Source organism: Empidonax traillii, unplaced genomic scaffold (genome assembly GCF_003031625.1).
Source record: "Empidonax traillii isolate 1590-97213 ecotype Southwest subspecies unplaced genomic scaffold, ASM303162v1 scaffold733:size745334, whole genome shotgun sequence".
Taxonomy (NCBI): Eukaryota; Metazoa; Chordata; class Aves; order Passeriformes; family Tyrannidae; genus Empidonax; species Empidonax traillii.
This window is the reverse complement of record NW_020955926.1, coordinates 525,064-548,178: the sequence shown is the minus strand read 5'-3', so window position 1 is coordinate 548,178 and position 23,115 is coordinate 525,064. Positions and strand designations below refer to the sequence as shown.

At 47.0% G+C, this 23,115-nt stretch overlaps 1 protein-coding gene across 2 annotated transcripts in view; it reads left to right on the top strand.

Annotated features, from left to right (window-relative positions):
• The window catches only part of ABTB2 (ankyrin repeat and BTB domain containing 2), a 111,233-nt gene extending 92,351 nt beyond the window's left edge, over positions 1-18,882 (top strand). For both annotated transcript variants that reach the window (XM_027900475.1, XM_027900474.1), the window contains exons 5-18: positions 568-720; positions 3,265-3,430; positions 6,535-6,624; positions 7,048-7,149; positions 8,580-8,676; positions 9,281-9,416; positions 10,878-11,104; positions 11,823-12,001; positions 12,544-12,649; positions 12,782-12,884; positions 13,372-13,462; positions 14,898-14,966; positions 15,358-15,471; positions 16,764-18,882. In XM_027900475.1, the coding sequence (XP_027756276.1) occupies positions 568-720; positions 3,265-3,430; positions 6,535-6,624; positions 7,048-7,149; positions 8,580-8,676; positions 9,281-9,416; positions 10,878-11,104; positions 11,823-12,001; positions 12,544-12,649; positions 12,782-12,884; positions 13,372-13,462; positions 14,898-14,966; positions 15,358-15,471; positions 16,764-16,961 (1,831 nt within the window). In that variant the 3' untranslated portion in view covers positions 16,962-18,882. The remainder of the gene's footprint in view (positions 1-567; positions 721-3,264; positions 3,431-6,534; positions 6,625-7,047; positions 7,150-8,579; positions 8,677-9,280; positions 9,417-10,877; positions 11,105-11,822; positions 12,002-12,543; positions 12,650-12,781; positions 12,885-13,371; positions 13,463-14,897; positions 14,967-15,357; positions 15,472-16,763) is intronic.
• Positions 18,883-23,115: the final 4,233 nt, after the last annotated feature.

Sequence of the window (23,115 nt, the reverse complement as noted above, 5' to 3'; positions counted from 1 at the left end):
AGTCAAACCCTCCTGCTCCAGCAGTTTTGCCGTGCTCTGGAGGGTCAGGTGGGCAGAAATAGAGGCCTGAGAAATGGAGGATGTGAAAAGCTGTTAGCCAGTGGTGATGTAAAGCTTAATGGAGGTAGGACTGGATTAGCCTGGCTGAACTGAAGCGTCAAACCATCCAGGATATTTTGCACGTCCCTGGTGGTGGAGCAGCCTGTACAGATGGATTATTTAGAACACACAGTTATTATATGAGCTCGGTGCTGAGGTGAGAACCCCTCTGATCCAAAGCAAAGCACTGGAGGGGCCTGACCTGTAGCTGAGAGCAGCAGGAGAAGGCCCCTTCTTTTCAATAGTCTCAGTTACAAAATGAGACCAGCACGGCCCTGGTTTTGGTGAGAAGCTGCTCAGATGGCCAAGGCTGAGCAGTTCCACCTCCTTCCCCGACCCGCCAGTCTCTCCGAGCACAGTTCGCCTCCACGGGTGGGTTTTACCCGTGCCAGCCTCCCACCTGGAGGCAGTGAAGTGCCCTTCCGCATCAGGCAGCGTTAAATGATGGTTTTTCTCTCGTTCCTACAGCCCCTTCATGCTGCTGCCCCCGCTGATGGAGTGGATGAGAGTGGCCATCACCTACGCCGAGCACCGGCGCAGCCTGAGCGTGGACAGCGATGACATCAGGCAGACGGCCAGGCTGCTCCTGCCCGGGCTGGACTGCGAGCCCAGGCAGCTCAAGTACGTGGCCTGAGCTTTGTAAGCACCTGCAGTAGCTGTGGGACTCTCACAATATCCTTCTTACTGCATTTGGTGGGAGCCAGAGCTCCCAGTGCTCCCCAGTGATACCTGTTGGACCTTTAGGGACTGGAGGAGGTAAAGAGGCTTTGGCCAAACACTACAGAGATTCCTCTCTTGCCAGAAGTAAGAACGAGACAGAGAATGACTGACATGCAAGGATTTGGGGGATTTTTTTTATGCCTTAATTACAAGATTATTCTTTGCTTTTTAGGATACCTTGAATGAAAGAGTTAGAATAAGAGAAAAGAGAGAGGAATCCTTCATTCCCAGTGCCCTTTATATGATCCTTTAAAGCATTTGTTTGTATCCAGCACATTTAGGGGGAAAGGAAATCTTAGAATTGATTGATTGGTTGATTTATCCCTGGCTTGCTGTGTGACTGTAGGCAAATTGCAACTCCCTTTTCCATATGAAGCACAAGCTAAAAGTCTGTTTATTAAATAATAATAATAATAATAATAATAATAATAATAATAATAATAATAATAATAATAATGTTTCTTGCAGTGGTGATGCACCAGGTAGGGTATGTTGACATCCCTGAAAGAGAAGTTGTGCAGAAAAGCAGAGTATAATTAGTATAACCTAAAATTCAGACCTCTAATATCTGTTCTCTGCCACAGTCCTCCACAACAACTGTTTGTGTCTCAGTGGGTGAGACCTCCTAATAGGATGCTCTCAGTTTATGTTTGCCAGATGATTTGTAAACATCCTCAGCACTCACCTGTTACTGGGTAAATGAGAATCTGGCTGGGGAAATGTTGGATTGCAGAGAGCTGTATTTCCCTCCCACTTACTTAAATGCAAGTCTTGGAGGGGTTAATATTATTAGCACACAGTGTTTTTTTATCATTATCATTTTTCCCTCACTGGAGAGCAAATTTAAATCACTTGTGTGCAGTAATTCCAGTAGTAGTTTAAATCACTTACTACCAGTAATTCCAGTTAGTAGTTCAGCCCACTCTCCCCTGGCTCTTGTAGGATTTTTTATCCCACTCTTAAAAAAAAAAAAAAAAAATTCCTTTGCATCCATCAGAGAAGATCACACTGTTCAGCTCCAGAACAACAGGAATTTCTGCATGGGCTGAGCCTGTGGGTCCCCAGCAGCAAAGCTCATGCATTTGAACTTCAAATTCTTGTGCCTCAACTGGCCTCCTGGCAGCTCTGCACTGAGAACTACAGCCCCCTTTTCTTCTGGGGTCCCTGACACCTATGTTGTGTTATTTTCTGAGGTTCACTGGGTTTCAAAAGGTGTCATTTCATTTCACTTTTTTTTTCATAGAATTCTTCCTTTTCCCTTTCTTCCTCTATTATACAAAGTCATAATATTGTAGCACCGTGCTGCTGCACCAAGCACCTCAGCGGAACAAGGTTATTAAAGCCCAGCTGGAAGATTGATGTATGCCCAGCATATTAAGCTCAGAAGAAAAAACGACCAGCTGAACTAAAATGTGAATAAGACTCAACTCGAATCTTCTGCACGAAGTGATGAGTGTTTTGTTTCTCTGGCAAGGCCATCCAGAGTTTCCAGAAGAGCTTTAGCTGTGCTGGAAGCGTCTCATCTATCAGAGGAGCTTGGCAGGGTGATATCTCACTCCCTGAGAGCTTGCACAAGAGTCTGAGCTGGAAACCAGGCATCACCCCAAAATAACATCAAAGGCCTGACCATATCAGTGCCCAGCTGAGACAGGAAACCCCCAGTTTGGAAGTGCTTCTTCAGTGAAGGAGACGCACTTCCAGGTTTGGAATTCAGAAGTCTGGGAGCAGAAAACCAGAGGGTTTGAGAGTAATCCCTGGGCTTCTTCCACATGAGATAAGGTTGTTTGATACTCATCTGAAGGATAAGGAGTTAACAGAGCCTCATAGAAATGTTAATGCATTTTCCTCATTGGAAAAGATTTAGATAGTGTTCCACTATCTAAATTTTATTTTTATTTCATTTTTTAAAAAAAATTGAAGTTTTTTTTTTTTTCCCCAGAAAAGACTAAGGGATATATCTTTTCTTTCAGAACTGTCTTTTATTTCAAAATAACAGCTAGTCTGATAAGCAGGCAGCAAAACGATTGCATCCTAGAATGACACTGGTATAATAAGCACACTTGCTCTCCACCTCTTTTTCCTCCTTGCAATATGTTTTATGTATGCTTGATGGACTATAACAGGCAGAGAAATACAAGTGTATATATATATATATATATAATTATTTATTTTTATATAGATAATTGATAATTTTAGATAATTTTAATATAGAGATAATTTATTTATATATAGATAATTATTTATATTTATGTAGAGATAATTATTTGTATTTATATGTAGATAATTATTTAAAACAATAGGGGGGTTTTTGAGAAGCAGGACTAAGGGGACCTGGTTGTTGCAGGTTTGCAGAGCACAGGAACCTCAGTCCTGCTGCAGTAACCCTGATTGCTCAGGGCCTGTCGTGACTTGGGCACCATCCAGGAATGATTTTGTCTCCCACAGACCCGAGTGCTGCTTTAGTTCCTTCCGGAGGTTGGACGCTAAAGCTGCTACTGAGAAATTCCAGCAGGACCTGGGTTTCCGGATGCTGAACTGCGGGAGGACAGATCTGATCAACCAAGCCATCGACGCGCTGGGGCCCGACGGGGTTAACACCATGGATGACCAGGTACGTCCCAGAACATGAACACAGCCCCGAATTCTCTGCCTGAACAGCTCCCACGTTCCTTTCCACGGGGCAAATCGATACAGCAGGTCGTGTTTGCTGCCTCTCCGAGGGTTTTCTAATTCTAGCTCGTGTTTTAGTCTGACAGTATAAAAAAAATAACCCCTCCAATCCCCCCACCCTGCTCTCATGCCATCCCTCCCACAAAGCCCCTCAGGGGCTGGAGTGAGTTGTTTATCAGCTGGAAGGCAGGTCTGTTCTGCCTTGGGTGGGCTGTCTCGGGCACTGGGGGCAGGCAGGTTAACACACAGGCAGCCAATGGAAAGTCTGATGTCAAAACAAAGTGGGTTTTGCCACTGAAACTCTCTTCTGCTTCAACAGCGCAAATCCAGCCTGGGGCAGTGATGAGTGACCAAAAGGTGTTGCTGTCTGATGGTTTTCAGGCTCAGAACAGTTTGGAATACAAGAAACAGCATCGAGAACCCCAGTGGTGGCATCAGTCATTACTAGATTTGCTCAAGGTCCATCGTGCTGATGTGTCTGTTTCTTCATTTTTACCTGTTCCCTGCTCAGCTCCATTGAACCATAGGGATTTGGTAGTCCTGGGAATCTCTGGCTGCTCCTGTTCATGCTGTCAGTCCCATCAAGTAACAGCAGACTCTGTCCTCTGGGGCATCATTCAATGCATGGAATTAGCTTTTAATTTAAAAAGGGAAAAAAAAACCCACCTCCCCCAAATAAACACTGGTTACAGCTGTCACAGCAAGGAGAATGAGCTGTCATGTCTGTGAGACAAGAGGATATTGAGCACTGGGAAGGGTTTATGTTCATGTAGAGAGGTTTTCTCACAGACAGCATTTTACTGCAGTAGCATTTCAGACCAAATTCTGAGCCTGGCACATCTTCTCTGGCACTTCTCACCATCCTGCAGTTTTAGAGGAGGTGTAGATGGATACACAAATAGAGCAGAAATATATCTAGGTAGAAATACATGTAGTTGCCTTATTTACATAGCCAGTGCCACAGGCTTTGTGGTCACAGGGGTGGGAATCCCCTCGTGGCTGCCCTTGGTACTCACTCTTGTCAAAGTAACAAACATTATGAAGGTTTTCCACTTGCTGCATTAATTTTTTTATAAATGGATTTTGCAGTTCCTGTTTCTGTGGGCCTTTTGCTCTCTGAGAGATTATTTTGCCGTGTGGACCTTACTGTCCCAGCACCACAGTGACGGTGCCAAGGCTGTCCCTTCTCGCTGCAGGGTGTTTCCTCCTTCTCATTCAGCCAGAAAACTGGGAGCTGTCTGGCTTTTGTACGTGTGGAGACCCTTGTAAACAGCTCCTTGGAAGTCTGAGGCGTTTCTGCTGTCACTTATTGACGGTCTCACTGCCACCCTGTGATGGGATCCTCTCACCAGCCCTGCTGTGAGCGGGGCAGCCCTGTCATCTTTGCCACACAGGGAGTGTTCTGGCAGCAGCCAGGAAGGGCAGGACAGGCCCCCTCTGGAGACATTATTCCCTGGAGATTCTCCACGTGATCCTTCCTGGCACTGCCAGCTCCACACAGAGCGAAATCCAAGTCCTAGGAGCGAGCTCTGCCCCAGCTGGAGTGGGAAACCAAAGCTGAATTTTGCCACCAGCTTGGTTTGCCCGTCCTGGAATAAGGAATAAGCCAAAGGCAGATGCCCAGACTTGGGAAAACTGACAAGATAAAACAGGTCTGCATGTCCTGTCGTAAGATAGAATGTATCAGCTCCTATATTTGGGTTCTTTTGTTCATGATGCATCTCCGTAGCAGGTTGCACAGCTGGTGGCACCTGCAGGGCCTCACAGGCAGGGGTGACCATCTCTTCCCTGCCAAGTGCAGCAAAAGTTTTAGGCAGGACTGCTGGACTAATTTAACATAGAGGCTTTAGGTCCAGGTTTGAATTTTGACCATTGCCAGAGTATGAACATGTTCAGACCCAATTCTCCATCTGTGAGTTTAGAGATTTTTTGGAAAAGAACTCAACACGTGCTCAGAAACTCAAATTTGGGGCAGGACCCTGTTATTCCCTTCTAGTGGGGACTGGGCAGCACTCTGGTTTCATGGGATTTGAGATTTTTAGGAAAACACTCTCTTTTTCCCTTTGCATACTGAGGAACAAGCAGGGAATGCAAAACTAATATTAAAAATTCAAAAAAGGAAAAGGTAATTTTAGAACCCTGACCAGGGCAGTAAATTTGGGCTCATGCCTGCAGACCTGAGTTTTGAATTCTCAGTTTATTTGTCTCTAATGAGAGGGAATCCTCCCAAACCCCCTCACCCAGATAGACCTTTGTAAAGATTTTTTTTTTTATAAGGACTTGTACATGTAACTGCCTCAAAGCAGGAAACTTGGAATTGTGGCTGCTTGGAAAAGATGCCTTGCAGATTCAAGAGCAGAACTCCTATGTGAGAGGTGTAATTCCATTTTCCAGTACAGGTCCCAGTAAAGATGAGGCTGTATTATTGTTACACACTGAGCAACAGAGATGCTGCCTGGGAAAAATTCAAATGCCTGCAGTAATTAAGGGAGGGGGGCAGGAAAGTCATAGGATTTGAGCAGGAATGGATTTTACTGGGCCATTTCCTTTCTGTCCTTGGCTACTTCTGGAATGAACTCCATAAGTAAGGCCCATTTCTCTCATAATTCATTTCTGAGCTGTCATGGTTTGCTGGTTAAGCAGAGAGAGAGAGATTCATGGGATTGAAATGCTGAAATATTGTGGCAAATAGGATTTTAGCAGCGGGGAGAAGTTGCCAAATAAATTCATCACCTGTATTTTTGTGTTGCTTTCTGCTTTCAGTTCATTTGGCTACAAATGAGCCAAGAAATGCTGTTTCTTTGTTGGCAGCCTTGAGAAACCTCGAGAATTGTGGACAATGCACAGCAAGGATTTTCAGTGATGCCTTTTGTATTCTTGCAGCCTTGTTTGTCCCGTGATGTTTTGTCCACCTCTACATGGAAAACTGTTTTAAAAACATGTTATGCTACCCCTACACACAAGATTCAAACTCCCTGTGTCCGTGACAGTGTCACTGTTGATAGATACAGAAAGATAACTTGGTTTTCCTTTCTCTTTCTGAAGGGTATGACCCCCCTCATGTACGCCTGTGCTGCTGGAGATGAAGCCATGGTCCAAATGCTGATAGATGCTGGAGCAAATTTAGATATAACAGTGAGTAGCAGAGGACCCCCTCCCCATAATTATTCATCTCTATACTGATAAAGAGCAGCTGTGAAATTCCTTCTAGAAACTAAAGGCTTCGGTTCTGGAAGCTTCAAGCAAGGAGTTTCTTTCAGAAAGCATGTCTTCAGGGATTTGGGAGGGGGGAGAGAGAAAACCTTCCAGACCCCTTGTAGAACGTAGTGACTGCAGTTGTGATTGGCACTGGCGAGTCTAACAGGCACGGGGGCGAGGGGAGGGGAAGGGACTGCCACGAGGAGAAACCAGTGAGCCCATTAAAAAGGCCCGGGGGGCTGGTGGCAGCAGCGATCTCTAAGTGGCTTACAGAGGAAAAAGCCAGGTGTGCACAGGTCTGGAGGTGCACAACAGACCGACAGGCACAGTGGGGAATGACTGCCCGCTTCCTCCTCCCAGGTTCCCAGCTCCTCTCCACGACACCCCTCGGTGCACCCCGACAGCCGCCACTGGACCGCCCTCACCTTCGCTGTCCTGCACGGCCACATCTCCGTGGTCCAGGTGAGATTCCGGGCGGGAATCCCTCAGGAGATGGGGAGGGGCTGAAGTGCAGCACCGTGACCCTCGGGGTCAGCCTGCCCGAGCGCAGATGTGGCCCAGGCTCCACCTGCAGTTTGGTGGGAGCCTCCTAAAAAAAACCAGCGGAAAACAGCGTGCTCGGAAAGGAGGAGGAGGAAAAATGATGAGGGAATTCCTAACAAAATGCAGTGTGTTAGGAATTGTTTCCTTATCTTTGTGTTAGCAAGTGTTTCTGTATTTTCCTTTGGTTTCAGTATTGATCCAAGGCTTCCTGCTTCAAGAGCGGTGGTGCACAATCATTTCTTTGGTATTAGACAAAGTGGTGCTTCATGTGGAGGGTTACAGTTTGACTGCTTGATCAGGAGCTTTCTGACAGCAGATATGAATTGGTTTATAAATTTACATGTGCAAAAATTCAGTGTGTGCTGATTTCTGCTCTAATGGCAGCCAGTCATCTGTAACTTTCTTTATAATCCTTGAAAATTGCATGAATAAGACTCAGGCTGTCGTGGGATTTGAGCCTGTCACATCCTCCCTGCTCCCTGTTCTGTGGAATTAAGGGGCAGCAAAATGGAGTGGAGTCCTGGAAATCCTACACAGACTTCCATAGGTATTACAGACTGATCACAGCAGATAGTCAATTGCTGATGAATTTAATTTACCTTCTACTCAAAGGGAAAGAAAAAAATATATCAGTAAATTGAGGCTGCACACACTCATCGTTTGTGTAACATTTTAAAATAATTATAAAGATTAGGTTCCACCTGGCAAATTGCCTGGGCAGCCTTAACTTACATGTAAGATACGAGTTTGATTCTCCCAGGACATGAAGCCAAGTGTATCAAAGCTCCTGCTGGACTGCACTCCCCACAATCAGAATATCCTGGTGGGTACACACAGACAGGGCTGGTCCTCCCTGCAGGTTCTGTGTGACAAATCACTGCAGCTGCCAGAGCTCCTTATCCAGCAGGCTCCTCCACCAGCTCCAGGGCTGATTCCCTGGGGGAACCCTCCTTCCTGCACACACCATGAAGCCGAGTTAGATGGACTTGCTGTGCTCCAGAGAAGCTCTGATCACAGAGCTCTTTGGAGCTGGGAAATTACAATTGCAAAGGCACGTCCATAAAGGAGGTAAAAAACAGGTGGTGACATTCTCCAGGCTGCCAGCTGAGCCCCTTTCCAGAATAAACACAGAATAAACAAAAGAAAATAAGAAAAGTGTAAATTGCCCTTCATGTTGAGGAACGAGTGAGGAAATGCAGGAGAAATTTGCCTCATAACTGATGCTTTGCCGCAGCCTTTGCGTGCGTGCCCTCCTCACTGGGAATCCGCTGGATTTCCTTCCTAACACAAGTTTTGCCCTTCTGAGTTGCTCTTTTCCCACCTCCCTGTCTTCCCTGTGCCCGTTGCAGCTGCTCTTGGATGCTGGTGCCCAGGTTGAGGGCTCTGCTGTGAACACTGGAGAGGACAACTACGCCGAGACGCCCCTCCAGCTGGCCTCGGCTGCAGGTGAGCTCCCTGGGACCCCAGCACGCTCCATCCCTTGCTTCCACCAGCCTGCTGGGCCCTGATTATCTGCTTTTGCAATTAGTCCCACATTCGCCTCCTCCCAGAGGCCACCCCAGCAAAGCTCCTTTGCAAAGAAACACAAACCAGCCCTGTCCAGTCCAGGCATGTCGTGGATCTCAAAGTCAGATCCAGATGCAGAAAAATTAACTAGTTTAAATCCAGCCTGGGGAAGGAGTAAACTGTTAGGTAAAGAAATTTGTTTTATTAGTTTACTAGGTGCAAATAAAATTGTGCATTTTTTCTAGAGGGCTGTCAGGAGTTGGACATTCTGGGAACAACTCTGTGCCAGTAGTTGTTGCTTTTCAATACTTTTCACCTCTAACTGGTTTTACTTTTTTTTTTTCCCCCTTGATTTCTTTCTGCTTTATTTCTGTGCCTTTATGACGAGTCTCTGGTTTGCTCTGTTCCAAGATTTATTGAAGGAATATTGATACTCACTCCTCCATCTAATGAGGACAGAGACAGGAGCCCTGCCTGTTCCCATTCCTATTTTTTATGCTTCCAGAGAGGAACCATCATGATGTTTCTGTCCATTTTTCCCCAGGGAATTACGAGCTGGTGAGTTTGCTGCTGAGCAGGGGTGCAGATCCCCTCCTGAGCATGCTGGAGGTCAATGGAATGTCCTCATCTCTCCACGAAGACATGAACTGCTTCAGCCACTCAGCAGCACACGGGCACAGGTCAGGCTCTGTTTGTGTTCACAGCAGGGTGGGGGTTTTATGGTATATATGACTTTATGATCCAAATCCCAGGGTGTGCAGCTCAGAAGATGGTGTTAGGACCCTCCTGATAACCATTTTTAGAGAAGCACAGCTCCTCAATCTCTTCTTTTAGGCATGATTTTTAAATTGGTTGTTGCTCTTTTTTCCCATCCCTTTGAGAAAAAAAATTGATGCAAGACTTCATTATTCATCAGCTATAATTTTCATAAAAGAAAGGGATTCTATTTTAGTCAAAAGCACAAAATACAACGGAGATCTTTGCTTTTTCTTGGTCTGTAAGTTGCTGATCTGGCTCTGCAGCACTAGGAGTGAGCAGGAGCTGGTTCTAGGGCCTGTGTGAGCAGACTGGGTTCCACCTAAGGGTAGGTTATGAGATTGAGGTTACGAGATTCTGGGTCGTGTTCTGAGACAGGATCTAATCACGTTAGGGTGGCAAAAATAATCTGCAGCAGAATCTGGTTGACTGCACCTCTGGTTTTTGGATGGCCAGCCAAGAGTGAGTCATTGTGATGCTGAGCAGCCAGCCTGGGCTTTCCAGCCCTGGTTACAGGGTAGTCATTTAGAACTAGGACATGACTTGCAAAGCCTTCCAGAAATCCTTCTGTTCCCAGGGAAAAACGTTAGTGTAACAAGCCAATTAAAACAGCTTTGGAACAGCCATGGAGATGGGCTGAGAGATGATACCCACAGGGCTGTACAACAGGGCACGTTAAATAACGGCTCCCTTGAACCCAGCTGGGCTTTACAGGGACAAAACTGCAACTCTAGGTACACCTCACGTCTGGATACACCCAGGAAAGGATTCCAAGCTCAAATGAGGCTCAAACTGCAAAGCTGGAATGTCCTAATGCAGTTATTTACAGTGTAAACCCACACAACTGTGTAGTTGTCTGTTCCCAGCTCTGTTCCCCTCCCACCGTTTTCTGACCATGCAAACTGTAAAATCCACGGTTTGTTCTTGCATCCCAAACTAACCCAAACTAACTGGATTTGGGCACAGGGAGTGGTGTGGGTGCAAGGAGAGCAGCAGCTGGTAGCAATGCAGCAGCACAGCCGAGTGCTGGGTGGCCTTGCCGGGATTGGGAATGTCTGGAGCAGATGGTTCCAGCTGGCTGAGGGACACCAGTGATGCAAACTTCCTAAAGGGGCTGGACACAAACAAGAAAGCCTCTCTCTTGCAACTGCTGGGTGAAATTCCAAACAAACCCACTACATGGGGGGCACAGTCCACGTGCACAAACAGGGCATCAGGATGGGGGGCAAGGAAGGAAAAGTGGTTTAAATGCTGCTCCATAGTGCCTGCTAGGCAGTCTTTGGGAAGGAAATTATTTACTAAGCCAAGTCCCCACAGCTAAATCAGCACCCTCCTGTCTGAATTGATAATTCACTTATTAATAAGTGAAATCTCTTCCTCCCCAGGAACGTCCTGCGCAAGCTGCTGACCCAGCCCCAGCAAGTGAAGGGAGATGTGCTCTCCCTGGAGGAGATTTTGGCTGAGGGGGTGGAGAGTGACACCTCCAGCCAGGGCAGCTCCAGCGAGGGCCAGGTCAAGCTGTGCAAGACCAGGATGAAGGCTCTGCAGGAGGCCATGTACTACAGCGCTGAGCACGGCTATGTGGACATCACCATGGAGCTCAGGGCACTGGGTAAGCTCATCTTCTCAACCTCTGTGCTCATTTAAGGCATAACAAGCTTTTCCCTCTGCCCCTTCCACTTGCAGGAGCACTAACCCCAATGCAAAGCTATCCCAGGCTGTGCAATTTTAAAAATTTTAAAATTAAAAAAGTGTTTAGGGCTCTTCACAAGATCTTGATGTGGGATGTCCCTCACTCTTGGCTGGATCCTCTGTCCCCACATATCAAAACAAAGAGAAATATCCCTTTGTCAGATACTGACACCTAAAATTCAGGCTGGTCTCAAAACCATAAATAACATCAGAGATTAAATGTTCAAAGGTGAAACCTGATCTAAAGGTAGGAAAGAGAAGTTTAAAGCTTGTGTGTTACAGGTAACCAGGAGAAAAGACCCCTCACCCCTTGTTTGTGTAGGGTTATGTATTCTTAAATGCTCAGTTCGAATTTATTTTGTGGTTTTGACTAATCATGAGGCTCAGAAGAAAACAGGGAATCTGTGGTCCTTACCAATCAGGATAGAGTTCCAATTTATGATCCTGGTCCCAATCCTTTGCTTGTGCAGATAACTCAGTTTGTCAGTGACCCAGTTCAGTCACCTTCCATATCAAACAAAATATATGTATGGAATGGTCTGCTCCAGTGCTGCCAAGTGTTAGTAATAGCAGCAGGGCAATCTACTCACAGGTACTTCAGCAAATCATCTTTCCCTGTTCCTTTTCTGTGGCTGCAGGGGTTCCCTGGAAACTCCACGTGTGGATTGAATCCCTGCGGACAACCTTCTACCAGTCCCGCTACTCCGTGGTACAGACCCTCCTCAGGGAGTTTGTCACCATTAAAGAGGAGGATTACAATGAAGAACTGGTTAATGAAGGCTTGCAGCTCATGTTTGATATCCTCAAAACCAGCAAAGTAAGTGTGAGTTTGTGGCAGTGTGAAAGTCAGTGGCTTTGTTGTTGTACGAGGTTGTGCACAAGAACAAGTGCAACGTCCCTAAGGAGTTCTAGTATGGAAGTGGCCCTGATAGCATTTATCTTAATTCATATCCAGCCCCCAGAACAGTCCTGAAGTGCACAGCCAGGGGGAAGCTGAGGGGCAGATACAGCTCCTGGTACCTCCATAATTGGTCAGTACAACATGCACTGTAAGTCTCCTTGAAATTAAAAGCAAGAGATGTAACTGCAGACTAGGAACAGCTTTGGATCTGACCAGGAGCTGAGTGTAAATCAGAGCTGGCTGAGCACACACTTGTGGGCTCATCTGTTCCAGAGCAGGGTCTGAGTTCTTGCTGATGGGCTGTTCTCTGTCAGGACACACCTGCTCAGGTCCCTGTCCCTCTGGGGGGGAGTTACTCCTGTCCTTGTGCAGTTGCTCTGAGCCTCGAGTGAACTGCTACAGCACGTGTGAAACCTGCTCCAAACAAAGTGATAACACCTGTCCCATGCCCCTCGCAGAACGATTCCATCAACCAGCAGCTCGCATCCATCTTCACCCACTGCTACGGGAGCAGCCCGATCCCCAGCATTCCCGAAATCCGGAAGACACTGCCAGCTCGCCTAGGTAAGGTGCTCACCTACACAGGGAAGTTCCTGTGGTTGTGGTTGGGTTTTTTTCTGGTTTTTAAAAACATTCAAAGTTTATAAATATTTATATATTTATTTATATATTTTTTTTTCTCCCCTCGCCCAACAGATCCTCACTTTCTGAACAACAAGGAAATGTCCGACGTAACTTTCTTAGTAGAGGGAAAGCTCTTCTATGCACACAAAGTCCTGCTGGTTACTGCGTCTAACAGGTGAGTCACTAACCAGGGATATCATTAAATAACCGGATTATCCCTAAAAAATACGTGCAGTGGTTGGGAGATTACATATCCATTCCCCTTCCCTCTCCTGGAGTCCTCAGTGAGAGCTTACACTCACTCCAGCCCTCCTGGAGTCTCACAGGGACCTGGGACACTTGGAAGTACTGTTTTTGTGGTTCTGAGTAATCATGAAGCTCAGAACAAAACAGGAGTTATTTTCTCTATTATTGGCATAGTTATAGGGTTTTCCAACTGTTACAAGGTGGGATTGGATCAGACCCAAGCACCTCGTAGGTTAAATTGTCCCTGATCTAAATATTAAATGGAAAGAAATGTTTCAGTTTTCAACTTGCAAACAAGAACAAGGGCCTTTGTTTTCCCCTTGCTTTGGCTGCTTGGCAGCAGTTGATGAATATCTGCCACACTAACACAGCAATCTAAAATTTAATTAAACTCAATCTTTTCAAACAATTTCCAGGTTTAAGACACTAATGACCAATAAAACCGAGCACGACAGCCACGGCAGCAAGACTGTTGAGATCAGTGATATGAAATACAATATTTTCAAGGTATGTAACTTATTCTACTTTTGCTTTATTCTTTATCATCATCTCACCTACTTGGAGGGTAAGACATAATATCATAGCTAATTTACAAGTAGAAAACAAGGAGTTCCTTTCAACACACCTGAATTTCAGGAGTATTCTGATCCTTTTTCCAAACTTCTCAGGTAGGACCAGCCTTAAAACAGAACCCTCTAGTCTGTAGTCTTATTTTCTTACTAGGCAGCTGACTCTTCCATTAAGCAGGAGAAAATAGCCTTCTACTGAAGTCATTTTATGCTTTTAAGACACCATTTTCATACTTTTTACAGCACCATTTTCATGCTGTGCTAAACAAAAGTAAATTATTTATAGCAGGTGGATTACGAGGCTTCGTATTAATTCCAATCAGGTGATCAGAAATCAATGGTGTTCCTGTCAAGAAAGGCTCAGAATTGAGAATGACACTTTGCTCTTATGACATTTATGTATTCAGTGGACCTGAGGGAGGATTATCCATGATGGAAAGGAAGCAGGTTACGCACAACAAAGTTAAAAAACAAGTCAGTGAAATGTGATAGTTACGGTGTTCCAGATTTCCAGGCCTGCATTTCAGATTGGGAAGAAAGGTGTACAGGACAGGGAGATGGGAATTGAACTGAAACAGTGAAGTGCTTCACAGAGTTAAACAGTTTGATGGCAAATATAATGAGAGGAGTGAAGGAGATGCAGTCTCAGTTAGAGTGGAGGATGCTGAGCCACCACAGATCTGTGTGTGGTGCTGGAGAGCAGCTTTGCTCCCCTGCAATTGTTATATATATGAATATAGAATCGTTGTATATATAAATATACACAAACAGAAAACGTTTAAAAATAGCCCCTTAGTTTGTTTCTGCCCCTGTGGGAAATGGTAAGCGTGGCTTGCAGGCCCCACAGCTGCTTACACAGCACCCAGGACACTCCTCCAGCACCAAATCCCACCCTGTCCCCGGTAAGATGGCACCGGCCGGGCTGGTGGGGGGTACATGCACATCAAAGAGCAGGAAAGCTGCCTCTCACTCTCCCTGGAAACAATTAGGCCTTTTCCTCTGGCCCTGACAGGGGGCTGGAAGCTGATGAGAAGCCCAGCAGGGAAGGCAAGTGGCTGGGAGGTGCCCGGGACACACGTGCTGGGCTCGCTGGCAGCTCTGGCGGGACCAGCCGGGTCTGAGACACCGCTTTAGAGGGACACACTGTCACCCTCAGCCTGAAACCCTCAGCAGGGCCCTTTTCAGAGCCCCAGAGAGAAAGGACTGTTGGAAAGCAGCAGATTTGCAATGCTGGGGAAAAAAAAAAAGCCACCAGCGGAGGCAAGAGCCGGAATAGGACACGATTCCCATCTGTTCAGGATGGGGAGCACAGCCATCAACAGCCCCTTGTGACTTCACTGATAACTTCATGCCTGGCCTTCTTCCCATTGCAGATGCTGATGCAGTATTTATACTACGGAGGAACAGAATCCATGGAAATTCCCACCACCGATATCTTAGAGGTGAGAGAGCGTTTCTTTCTGAGTCTTGCCAAGTGCACTGGGGCACAAACAGAGCTGAAAGATGAACTCCAGGAGCTAACAGCAAGCTCCCACACAATCCAGGAGTGTTCTTAACACTTGGAAATGAGCTTAGAAGTTTCAAAACATCATTGCTTGGTGCTTCTGTGACAGAAAGGAGCACATTTCCTGCGTGAGGAGCCTTTGCTAAGAGGGGAAGTGTGTCTGTCAATCACTTCAGCATCGAGTGGCCTCGCTGCTCTTTCATGAGGATTTAACCATTAAAACAGGGAGCCAGAGGCTGTTCAGAGAGGAAATGATCCGTTCTGTTTGCCCTCCCTAAGCCTTTCAGGGCTCCTGATCTCAAATAGCTGCTCCTCTCTCGTCCCCATAGCTGCTGTCAGCTGCCAGCCTGTTCCAGCTGGACGGGCTCCAGAGACACTGCGAGATCCTGTGTGCCCAGACCATCAGCATGGACAACTCTGTCAACATCTATAAATATGCAAAGGTAAATGCCAACCCCCCCTTGTTTAAGAATCCCAAGGAAACAGCAGGATTCTTCCCACGGGCTCCTTTTGGGAACGGAATAGCCCAGGCACGGGTGGGCACCTCTCTGCAGGTGACTCTGCCCCACCACGGAGTGAGATGGATTCCAGTTCCAGGCTGTGAAGTCCTGCCCAGCCCCAGCGTGTTTTCCTGTCTGGAGCAATCATGTGGGAAATTGAGGGGGGATCCCTGCAGAGGAGGGGAGAGCTCTCTGAGCAGGCTGATCCAGCCACATCAGCAAAGCCCGAGGGATTCAAATCCCGGGAGCAGCAGGGGCCATTGATCACAGCACAGCAGCTACGGAATAAACCCTTTCCTGGCACCCCTGCTGCTGGAATATATTCCTTACAGTTCCAGAATTAACATAAACTCAGCTGTGTGGCAGATATTCACCTCTATAGCAAATAACCCGTGTTATCAGTAAATCATAGATACTTTGCTGTTCCTGGAATTTTGCAGGATCAAACCCCTTAAGCAAAAGAAACAGAGAGCTGATCGTGACTTTCTGTTTTGTGTGCAGTGTCACACTGAGGCTTTTCAATTCCTGACTCTCACTCTGGGCTGGTTTTTTTTTCCCATGGAACTCGGGCTGGTTTCTTTCAGGACCTAAAATTTAACAGTATGCAGTGGTAGAGAGGGGAAACAGTACAGGCCTTTAGTACTTTTCCCTGAATTCCTTAAAACTTAAACAAAAAGTTCCCAGGAATAGGGAGCTTCTTAATGCTGAACTTGAGTTTTGTTCTTATTACCGGCCTGACTCTGAAGCAAAGGGAAGATCCCAGCCAGAAATCAGCCAGTATGGTTTAGAAGTGTTAGCATCCCTGTTCTCCTCCATCCATCTCCTTTTTGTAGGAGCAGGGCTCCCGTGAACCGTGTCCTGATTGCCCTGAGCTGTGCTCGCCATCTGGCAGGGCAGTGTTGTGTGTCACAGCTAAACAGGTACCTTGGCCACTTCATCAGCCAGCTGCTCTGCTCCTTGAAGATCAGGAGTGCAGGCCAGGGGCTCTGCCAACAGCAGGCCAGCAGGGGAAGGGATTAAAAAAGCCTGGATGGCTCCCTGCTCACACCTGTGCCTGCAAAAAGCACCAGGAGAAATCATCAGCCATCGCTGGTCCTGCCTTCAGTGCTTTCCCACTGTCCTTGTTCTGTCTTAGGAAAGGGAAAAAAAAGCATTAGAAATGAGAGGCTCAGGGATTTTATATAAATCAGTAATTTAGGAGTTTGAGGCTACAAAAGTCTTCCTCTCTCCCACAGATTCACAACGCACCCGAACTGGCCTCTTTCTGCGAGGGCTTCTTCCTCAAGCACATGAGCTCCCTCCTGGAGCAGGACTCGTTCAGACAGCTCATCTACAGCAGGAACAGCAAAGTGCAGGGCCTGGACCCGCTGAGGGACCTGCAGACAGCCCTGGCTGGGCGCCTGCACTCCGTGTACGTCACCTCCAGGGTGTGAGCGGCACGGGGCACTGGGACGCGTCGCCGGGAGAGCTGTGGCTGTCCTGTCTGCCTCCTGGATCTCACTGAAAGCCCCCTGCAGCAGCCACCCCCGCGCCAGGGTGCTGAGGGAGGGGGAGCTTGGCTTCTCTGTGCTGCTGCTGGCACAGAAACGCCCCTGGCACAGCGCAGACGAGGGCTGAGGCTGCGAGGGGAGAACCCAAAGCGCAGAGATCAGCACTGCTCTTTCCACAGGCACAGGGCAGGGCTGGAGATAAAAGAGGCAGTTTTACCTAGACTTGACTCCCAGTACACAGGTTTAAGTGTCTGCACACCACCTAGTTGATACACAGACAGAGGTTTTCCATGTCAAAAGGCTGCACAGAAGGAGTTTTCTGATCCACTGCCCATCCGATGAGCCAGTGCCACAAACTACTTCAGTAACACCACCAGGGTCTGTGCATGGCAACAGACTGGCAGAAATTTTCCCCTAAAACTGTTTGCACCTTGAAAGAGACATTTTGGATGTTGAAAGCTGAGTAGAAACTAGTACTAACTCTGAAATTACCCGTTCTTTAAACCTTATATGAAGAACCGAGCTGGGGCAGGGAGGGGAGAGTTGGGAGGTTGTTATGTTTTCACTGTGCTAGTTGTTAATCTTGTTTTATCTTGAGGAGATATAAAAAGACTGACTGCCCTTTCACTGTCAAGGTCTGACAGTCTCAATTGCTTTCACCTTCAGACCCTGTTTCTGGACATTCTCTGTGAGACCTCACGCCACAAAAGACACTTTCTAGAAGACTCAGGTGTAGTAAGAGCTGTGCTAAAAACTGCCCAATTGCTTGAATAGCAATAAAAGTCTCCCCAAGACCCCAAGAGGAACCCAGAGCTCCATGGTTTTTTGGTCTCTCTCTCTGGAGCAGGTTGGAATTAGCAGCTCTGCCCTCTGGACTCCCCTCCCCCAGCCTCGTCCCTGCATTGCTGTCTCCACAGATGCACTACCTCAGGGGTCTGGGCACACTGCACACCTGGCAGGGTCCTGGGGCTCGGCTGCAGCCTTAAACGAGATGCCTCGACTCCAGTGCCCAAGATTCACATTTTTTCCTTTGTTCACAGATGTCTCTGGTCCGAGAGGCCTCTCATCCTAGCTGAAAAAGCAGACAGTTCAATCTGCAGTTTTGAATCTAAAGCAGTGGGGCTTTGTGTGTGTTTTTATTTTAAATAATCCCAACTGCAGGAAGGTTCAAACACAGACCTTGCTCTCACCAACATTTAATCAAAAGAATAGCTCAGCTATTCCCACTGAGCTTTGCTTGCACCCACCAGAAGCATCCACCAAGACCCTTTCATTCATTCTAGATAGGTGAAGGAGAAGAGGAAACCAAGTTTTCAGTGGAGAGCTGTTCCTTCTTAGAAATTCAGCCATTAATCAATAGTATAATTAAACACACTGGAAAAGAAGGGGGCTCAGCTGGGCCCAAGCTCCAGAGCACAATACAGACACAGTTTAGGTGGATGCAGGGAAGGAGAAGGAACTGCAGCATCTCCCAGCAAATCCATCAAAAGCTGACACGGCCTCAGTCCTAAAGGATTTACACAAGAGGCAAATGGCATGCAAGGATAAGGATTTTTAGTCAGCTGACAGGTTGGTCAGGGCACACTCCCTTTGTGCCTTAGGTACATATCTGCTTCTGAACATCACTAGCTCCAGCAACCCTATTTATTAGCAGAAAGCCATACAGGGGGTTCAAAACTATCACTGGTCTGAGAAATACCACAGAAGGCTTGGAAAGTATTTTCAAGTAGCTGCTCCAGCTACCTGTACAAATATGTAGGTCCTCTTTTGTTGCTGTAATATTACAATGCTTTGTTAATTGTACATTAATGTTGTCATTTATGTAAATGTACCAGGATTTTATTAACAATGTAATTTTAAAATACACAGTTGCTGTTATTTATTCTGCTCTTCTAACAATGAGAAAAAACATCCCTGTATTTATACACACCCAGTGGAAAAGGCTGTTGCAGTTTAAGCATCTTAAATTTATATATATACATATTATTATACACATGATTACTCGTATTTTAACTTGGCTGAAATCAAGAGGTCTTTTATTTATGGGGCTTCTTAAGGTATTTTCTTCACCATTTGTGTTCTCACAGCAGTGTTTAAACACACCTGAGCACCAGTTCTGCTGCTGTCCCAGCCCTACAGGACCGCTTTGACATCTCAGGCTCAGCAGAGCAGCTTCCCAAAGGAATTCCCTCGCCCAGGAGCAGCAGTGACTCCCAGCACTCCTGTCCAGAATCTGGACTGGGGCTTGCACTTTGTTTTTTTGAGGGGGTTGTTTTTTCCTTCCTTTCTTTTTTTCCCCCCACAGTAATGTTGCAGGTAGGGTTTTTTTTTTTGCTGGGTTTTTTGTTGGGTTTTTTGTTTTTTGGTTTTTTTTTCGGTGCAGGAGTTTGGAATTGGTCGGGGATCGCTCGCCGAGAAAATTTTTGGTTCTTACTGTGCATAATTAATTGCTGATTTGCATAATTGCTAGTTTCCATCAGAAAGCAGCAGATGGTAGTGTCCAAGGAAAACCCCAGTTCTAGGAATCTTCTCTGCAGCAGGAGGGACAGGGAGGGTTAAAGTAACTCATACCTCTGAGATATTAAAAAAAAAAGCAGGTGACCCTTCCCTTACTCCACATCTCAGGACCCCAAAGGCCAAAACAGCTGTAGCTGGTGCACTGTGGGAGGGCTGATGTCACGGCAAAGAGCATTTAGGACACCCTGACAGGAACCACAGGCATGGGCTCATCTATGAACTAAGAAATACAAAGGTTTAAGAGCCAGAATTTGACCCAGAGCTACCTTTTTTCTTCTTTTTTTTATTTTTTTTTTTTTTGAAACCCACCAGCAGAAACACGGACTTGTTATCAAGAATTACAAAATACAAACACCTCAGATTCCCCTTGGAGCACTACAACAAGTAGGTTAAATAGAAATTTCTTAGGAAACCAGTTGCATGCAGCCTGTTTTTTACAGAGTGCTCCCACGGAGCCTGAGAAGGTAAAAGAGCCCAATTTTGGGGAAGCACAAACCTTTGCTGGCCATAATGCCGTGGAAATAACCAGGGCTCACACATCTGCCTGAACACACTCAATGAATCCCAGCCTCAAATAAAGCCTGTTTTGCTTTCTAACAAGGCTCTGCACAGCAGGCAAGCCCTGGCTAATGCAGCCCCACTATCCAGTGGCCCTTTGCCCTCACCAAATGCTGCCCAGGATGCAGACACTGCTCCCTGCACCTGCCACAGCCACACAGCCAGGAAAAGACAGGAGACTCCCCTGAGGATGGGGCAGCAACCTGCTGTCACACTGCCTGGGGCAGGGACAGCGCTCCAGAGCTGGATCTGCCTCCCCAAGGGGCAGGTTTGGAGTCTGAGGGATCCATTCACCCACAGCAGAACCAGAACTGGTGTTCTTTGGGACAGGAAAAAGGTGTCTGTGATACGATGAAAAAAACCACAGCAGAGCAGGGAAAAAGGAGCAGCACAGCCCAGAGCTGGGGTCACCTCAGTGCTGTCTCTGTTCCTGCTGTTCTGAGCACACGATTTCACTCCTCTCTCCATGTCTGGCTCAGACAGGAGGTTTCCCACGTCCCTCTCCAGCTCTCTCCATGCACAGCCCTCACTTTAACACAAAGCACTGGTCAGAAATCACACACCACGTGTAGTTTTAGGGCCCCCACCAAGAGGCTTGTGATTCAGAGATGAAGTAGGACCGATAGAGTCCAACACAAATCCAGACCTGGAAGCTGACAAGACAATATCCCAAGGGAATTCACAACTTCCTCCTGCCCTGCCCTTCTCCAGCACCAGCCTTGGCTTTCCAGACAGCTCCCTTCTCCCTCTCACACCTCTCCTGACAGCACATCCAGCTCTCAGCAGCCTCAGCCCCCCTGCTTTTCCCTCCTCCCAGATCCAGCTCCAAGGTCAGCTCTCTCCAGCTGTCACAACAGCTCAGGGTCTCCGAGCACGCAGGATGATTCCACTGACAACTGGGTCACCTCTCCCACCACCTGCAGGGAGCTGCTCAGCCAGACAGACGTGGCTTCCACATTTGCCTCCAGCGAGGCACAGGATCCCCATCACTCACTCGGGCACGGCAGAGGGGAAGGTGCAGCTGCTGCAGCGCCATCAGCGATCCAGGGAGCAGCAGAGCAGTGACCCTGCAGGTTTAGAACAGCCCCCAGACACTGCTGGACCTGCTTACTGGGCTGTGCAAAGACCTGTCCCCCCACCAGGAAAGGCACAGCTGAGCTGGCTTAGCCCGGGATTAAATGCACACTCTGCAATTAGTGGTACAGCCAGCTCCTTCCAGCGCTCACAGCCCCACCTGCAGGGAATCTAGGGATGGAGAAACCTGCTCTGGTCACAGGGAAACAGGCTCAAATCTAACCAAATCCACCCAAATCCTAAACATTCAGAGATGCAGAACTCACTCTCCTGTGGCATTATTTTTTTTTAGTGCACTCCTGGCCACAGACAGACACACATTTCTGCCTCGCTGCTGGATGGCATTCGAGCAGCCCTCCTCGCTCTGGGTGGAATTTTAACCCAGCTTCCCTGATGGAAAGCACAGAGAGGAAAATGTGGTTTGACTAGACTTGTTAAAAAAATAAAAATACACATTTCTGCCTTATTTTTAGCATCTGAGGGCTTTTTTCCTCTCTGCTGTTCAAAGAGCAAGAGACGGGCAGAAGAACCCAAAAAGCTGCCAGGAATCACAAGGGAAATCACAGGGAAAACCTGAGAAGGAGCAGTTCAACTCAATACACACGTTTTGTGTAGAAACAGCAAGTTGTCCTTACACACAGCTCCCGTGCAGAAATGGAGGGACACACCTGCAGCCCAAATCCTGCAAGGATTTCCCAACTCCACCGCTCCCAGGGCACACCCAGCAGAGCAAGAATCACTCCAGCTCACGGGAGGCAGTGGGGGCAGCTCTAGGAAGATCTCAGCTGAACAATAAAACTCCAATCTGCCTGAAGAATCCCGTTTAATTTTGCCTCCTGTCTTGCACCCTCATTTACAGACAATTCACAAGTCTGGCTGCACTACAGATATTTTCAGATGAGCTCCAGCCCATCCCCAGCCCGTTCTTGCAATGTGCTTTCCCCAAGACACACCAGTAAACCTCAGCTCTTAAAAAACAGCAACCAATTTCTGAGCCATAACAGCACATGGGTGTTCTGCAATAAAACTTCTCTTAAACCTTAGTTTCGAGCCTATTAGTAGACCCAAAAATTAACAGCCCCTCTGAGACACACGCTGTAATTTGTGTGTCCTCTACAAACCACCTCTACATTCTAAGCATCAGCGTTTTCTTAGCACAAGGAGTGATCTGTAATTAAAAAAAACCCTTCTGATATTGTCACCTGTTACACAGCAAGGCCCAAAGAAAGCAAAATGCTCCCTCCTGGTTGAAAAAAATCCAGCAATCTGCACAGGTTGTTAGAGAATCCAAAATAGTTCCAGCTGCTTTAGCAGTACAGTTTCCATAGGTTTTAAAAGGAGTCTGAGGTGTTTAAGGCTTTGTCATGCAGTCTGTTAAACCACATTTAAATCTTCACGTGGGCTGATGAAGGTCTTCACTGTAAAATTACAAACACTCCACAGCAAGGCCACCACTTACAGCATTTTTAACAACATCAACAGCAAAACCAGAGAGAATCTGCACCCACCTTTTCTTCCAAGGGCTTCCTGGGCAGCTCTGAAGATCCTCAGGCTTCTTGCCTTCCCTGTCTGCTCCTTTCCCAAGTTCTTGAGAACCTGGTTAAGGGCTGCCAGTGCTGCTTTTCACACAGCTGGGCAATCAGCCCCCCAACAGACCTATCTATCTCCCTGCTCAGGGCTCAGCTTTTCCCCTGGCACCAACTCGCACCCAACAGCCTGCAAACCACGGGTTTGTGTTGTGCAAGATCCATGTTTAATACATTTTTAACACACATCAGCCTCCTAGAGAAGAAATTTCGCCTTTACTTAGTAAGGAACTGATTCTTTGGGGTGTGCTAGGAAAAGGAGCTGTGAGATCCCAAAGAAAAAGTAAAGGCATTAAAGTAAATGTCAAGCAGCTGCTGTTAGTAATTAGAACACAGCTGTGCATCAGCTCTGGGTAATTCTG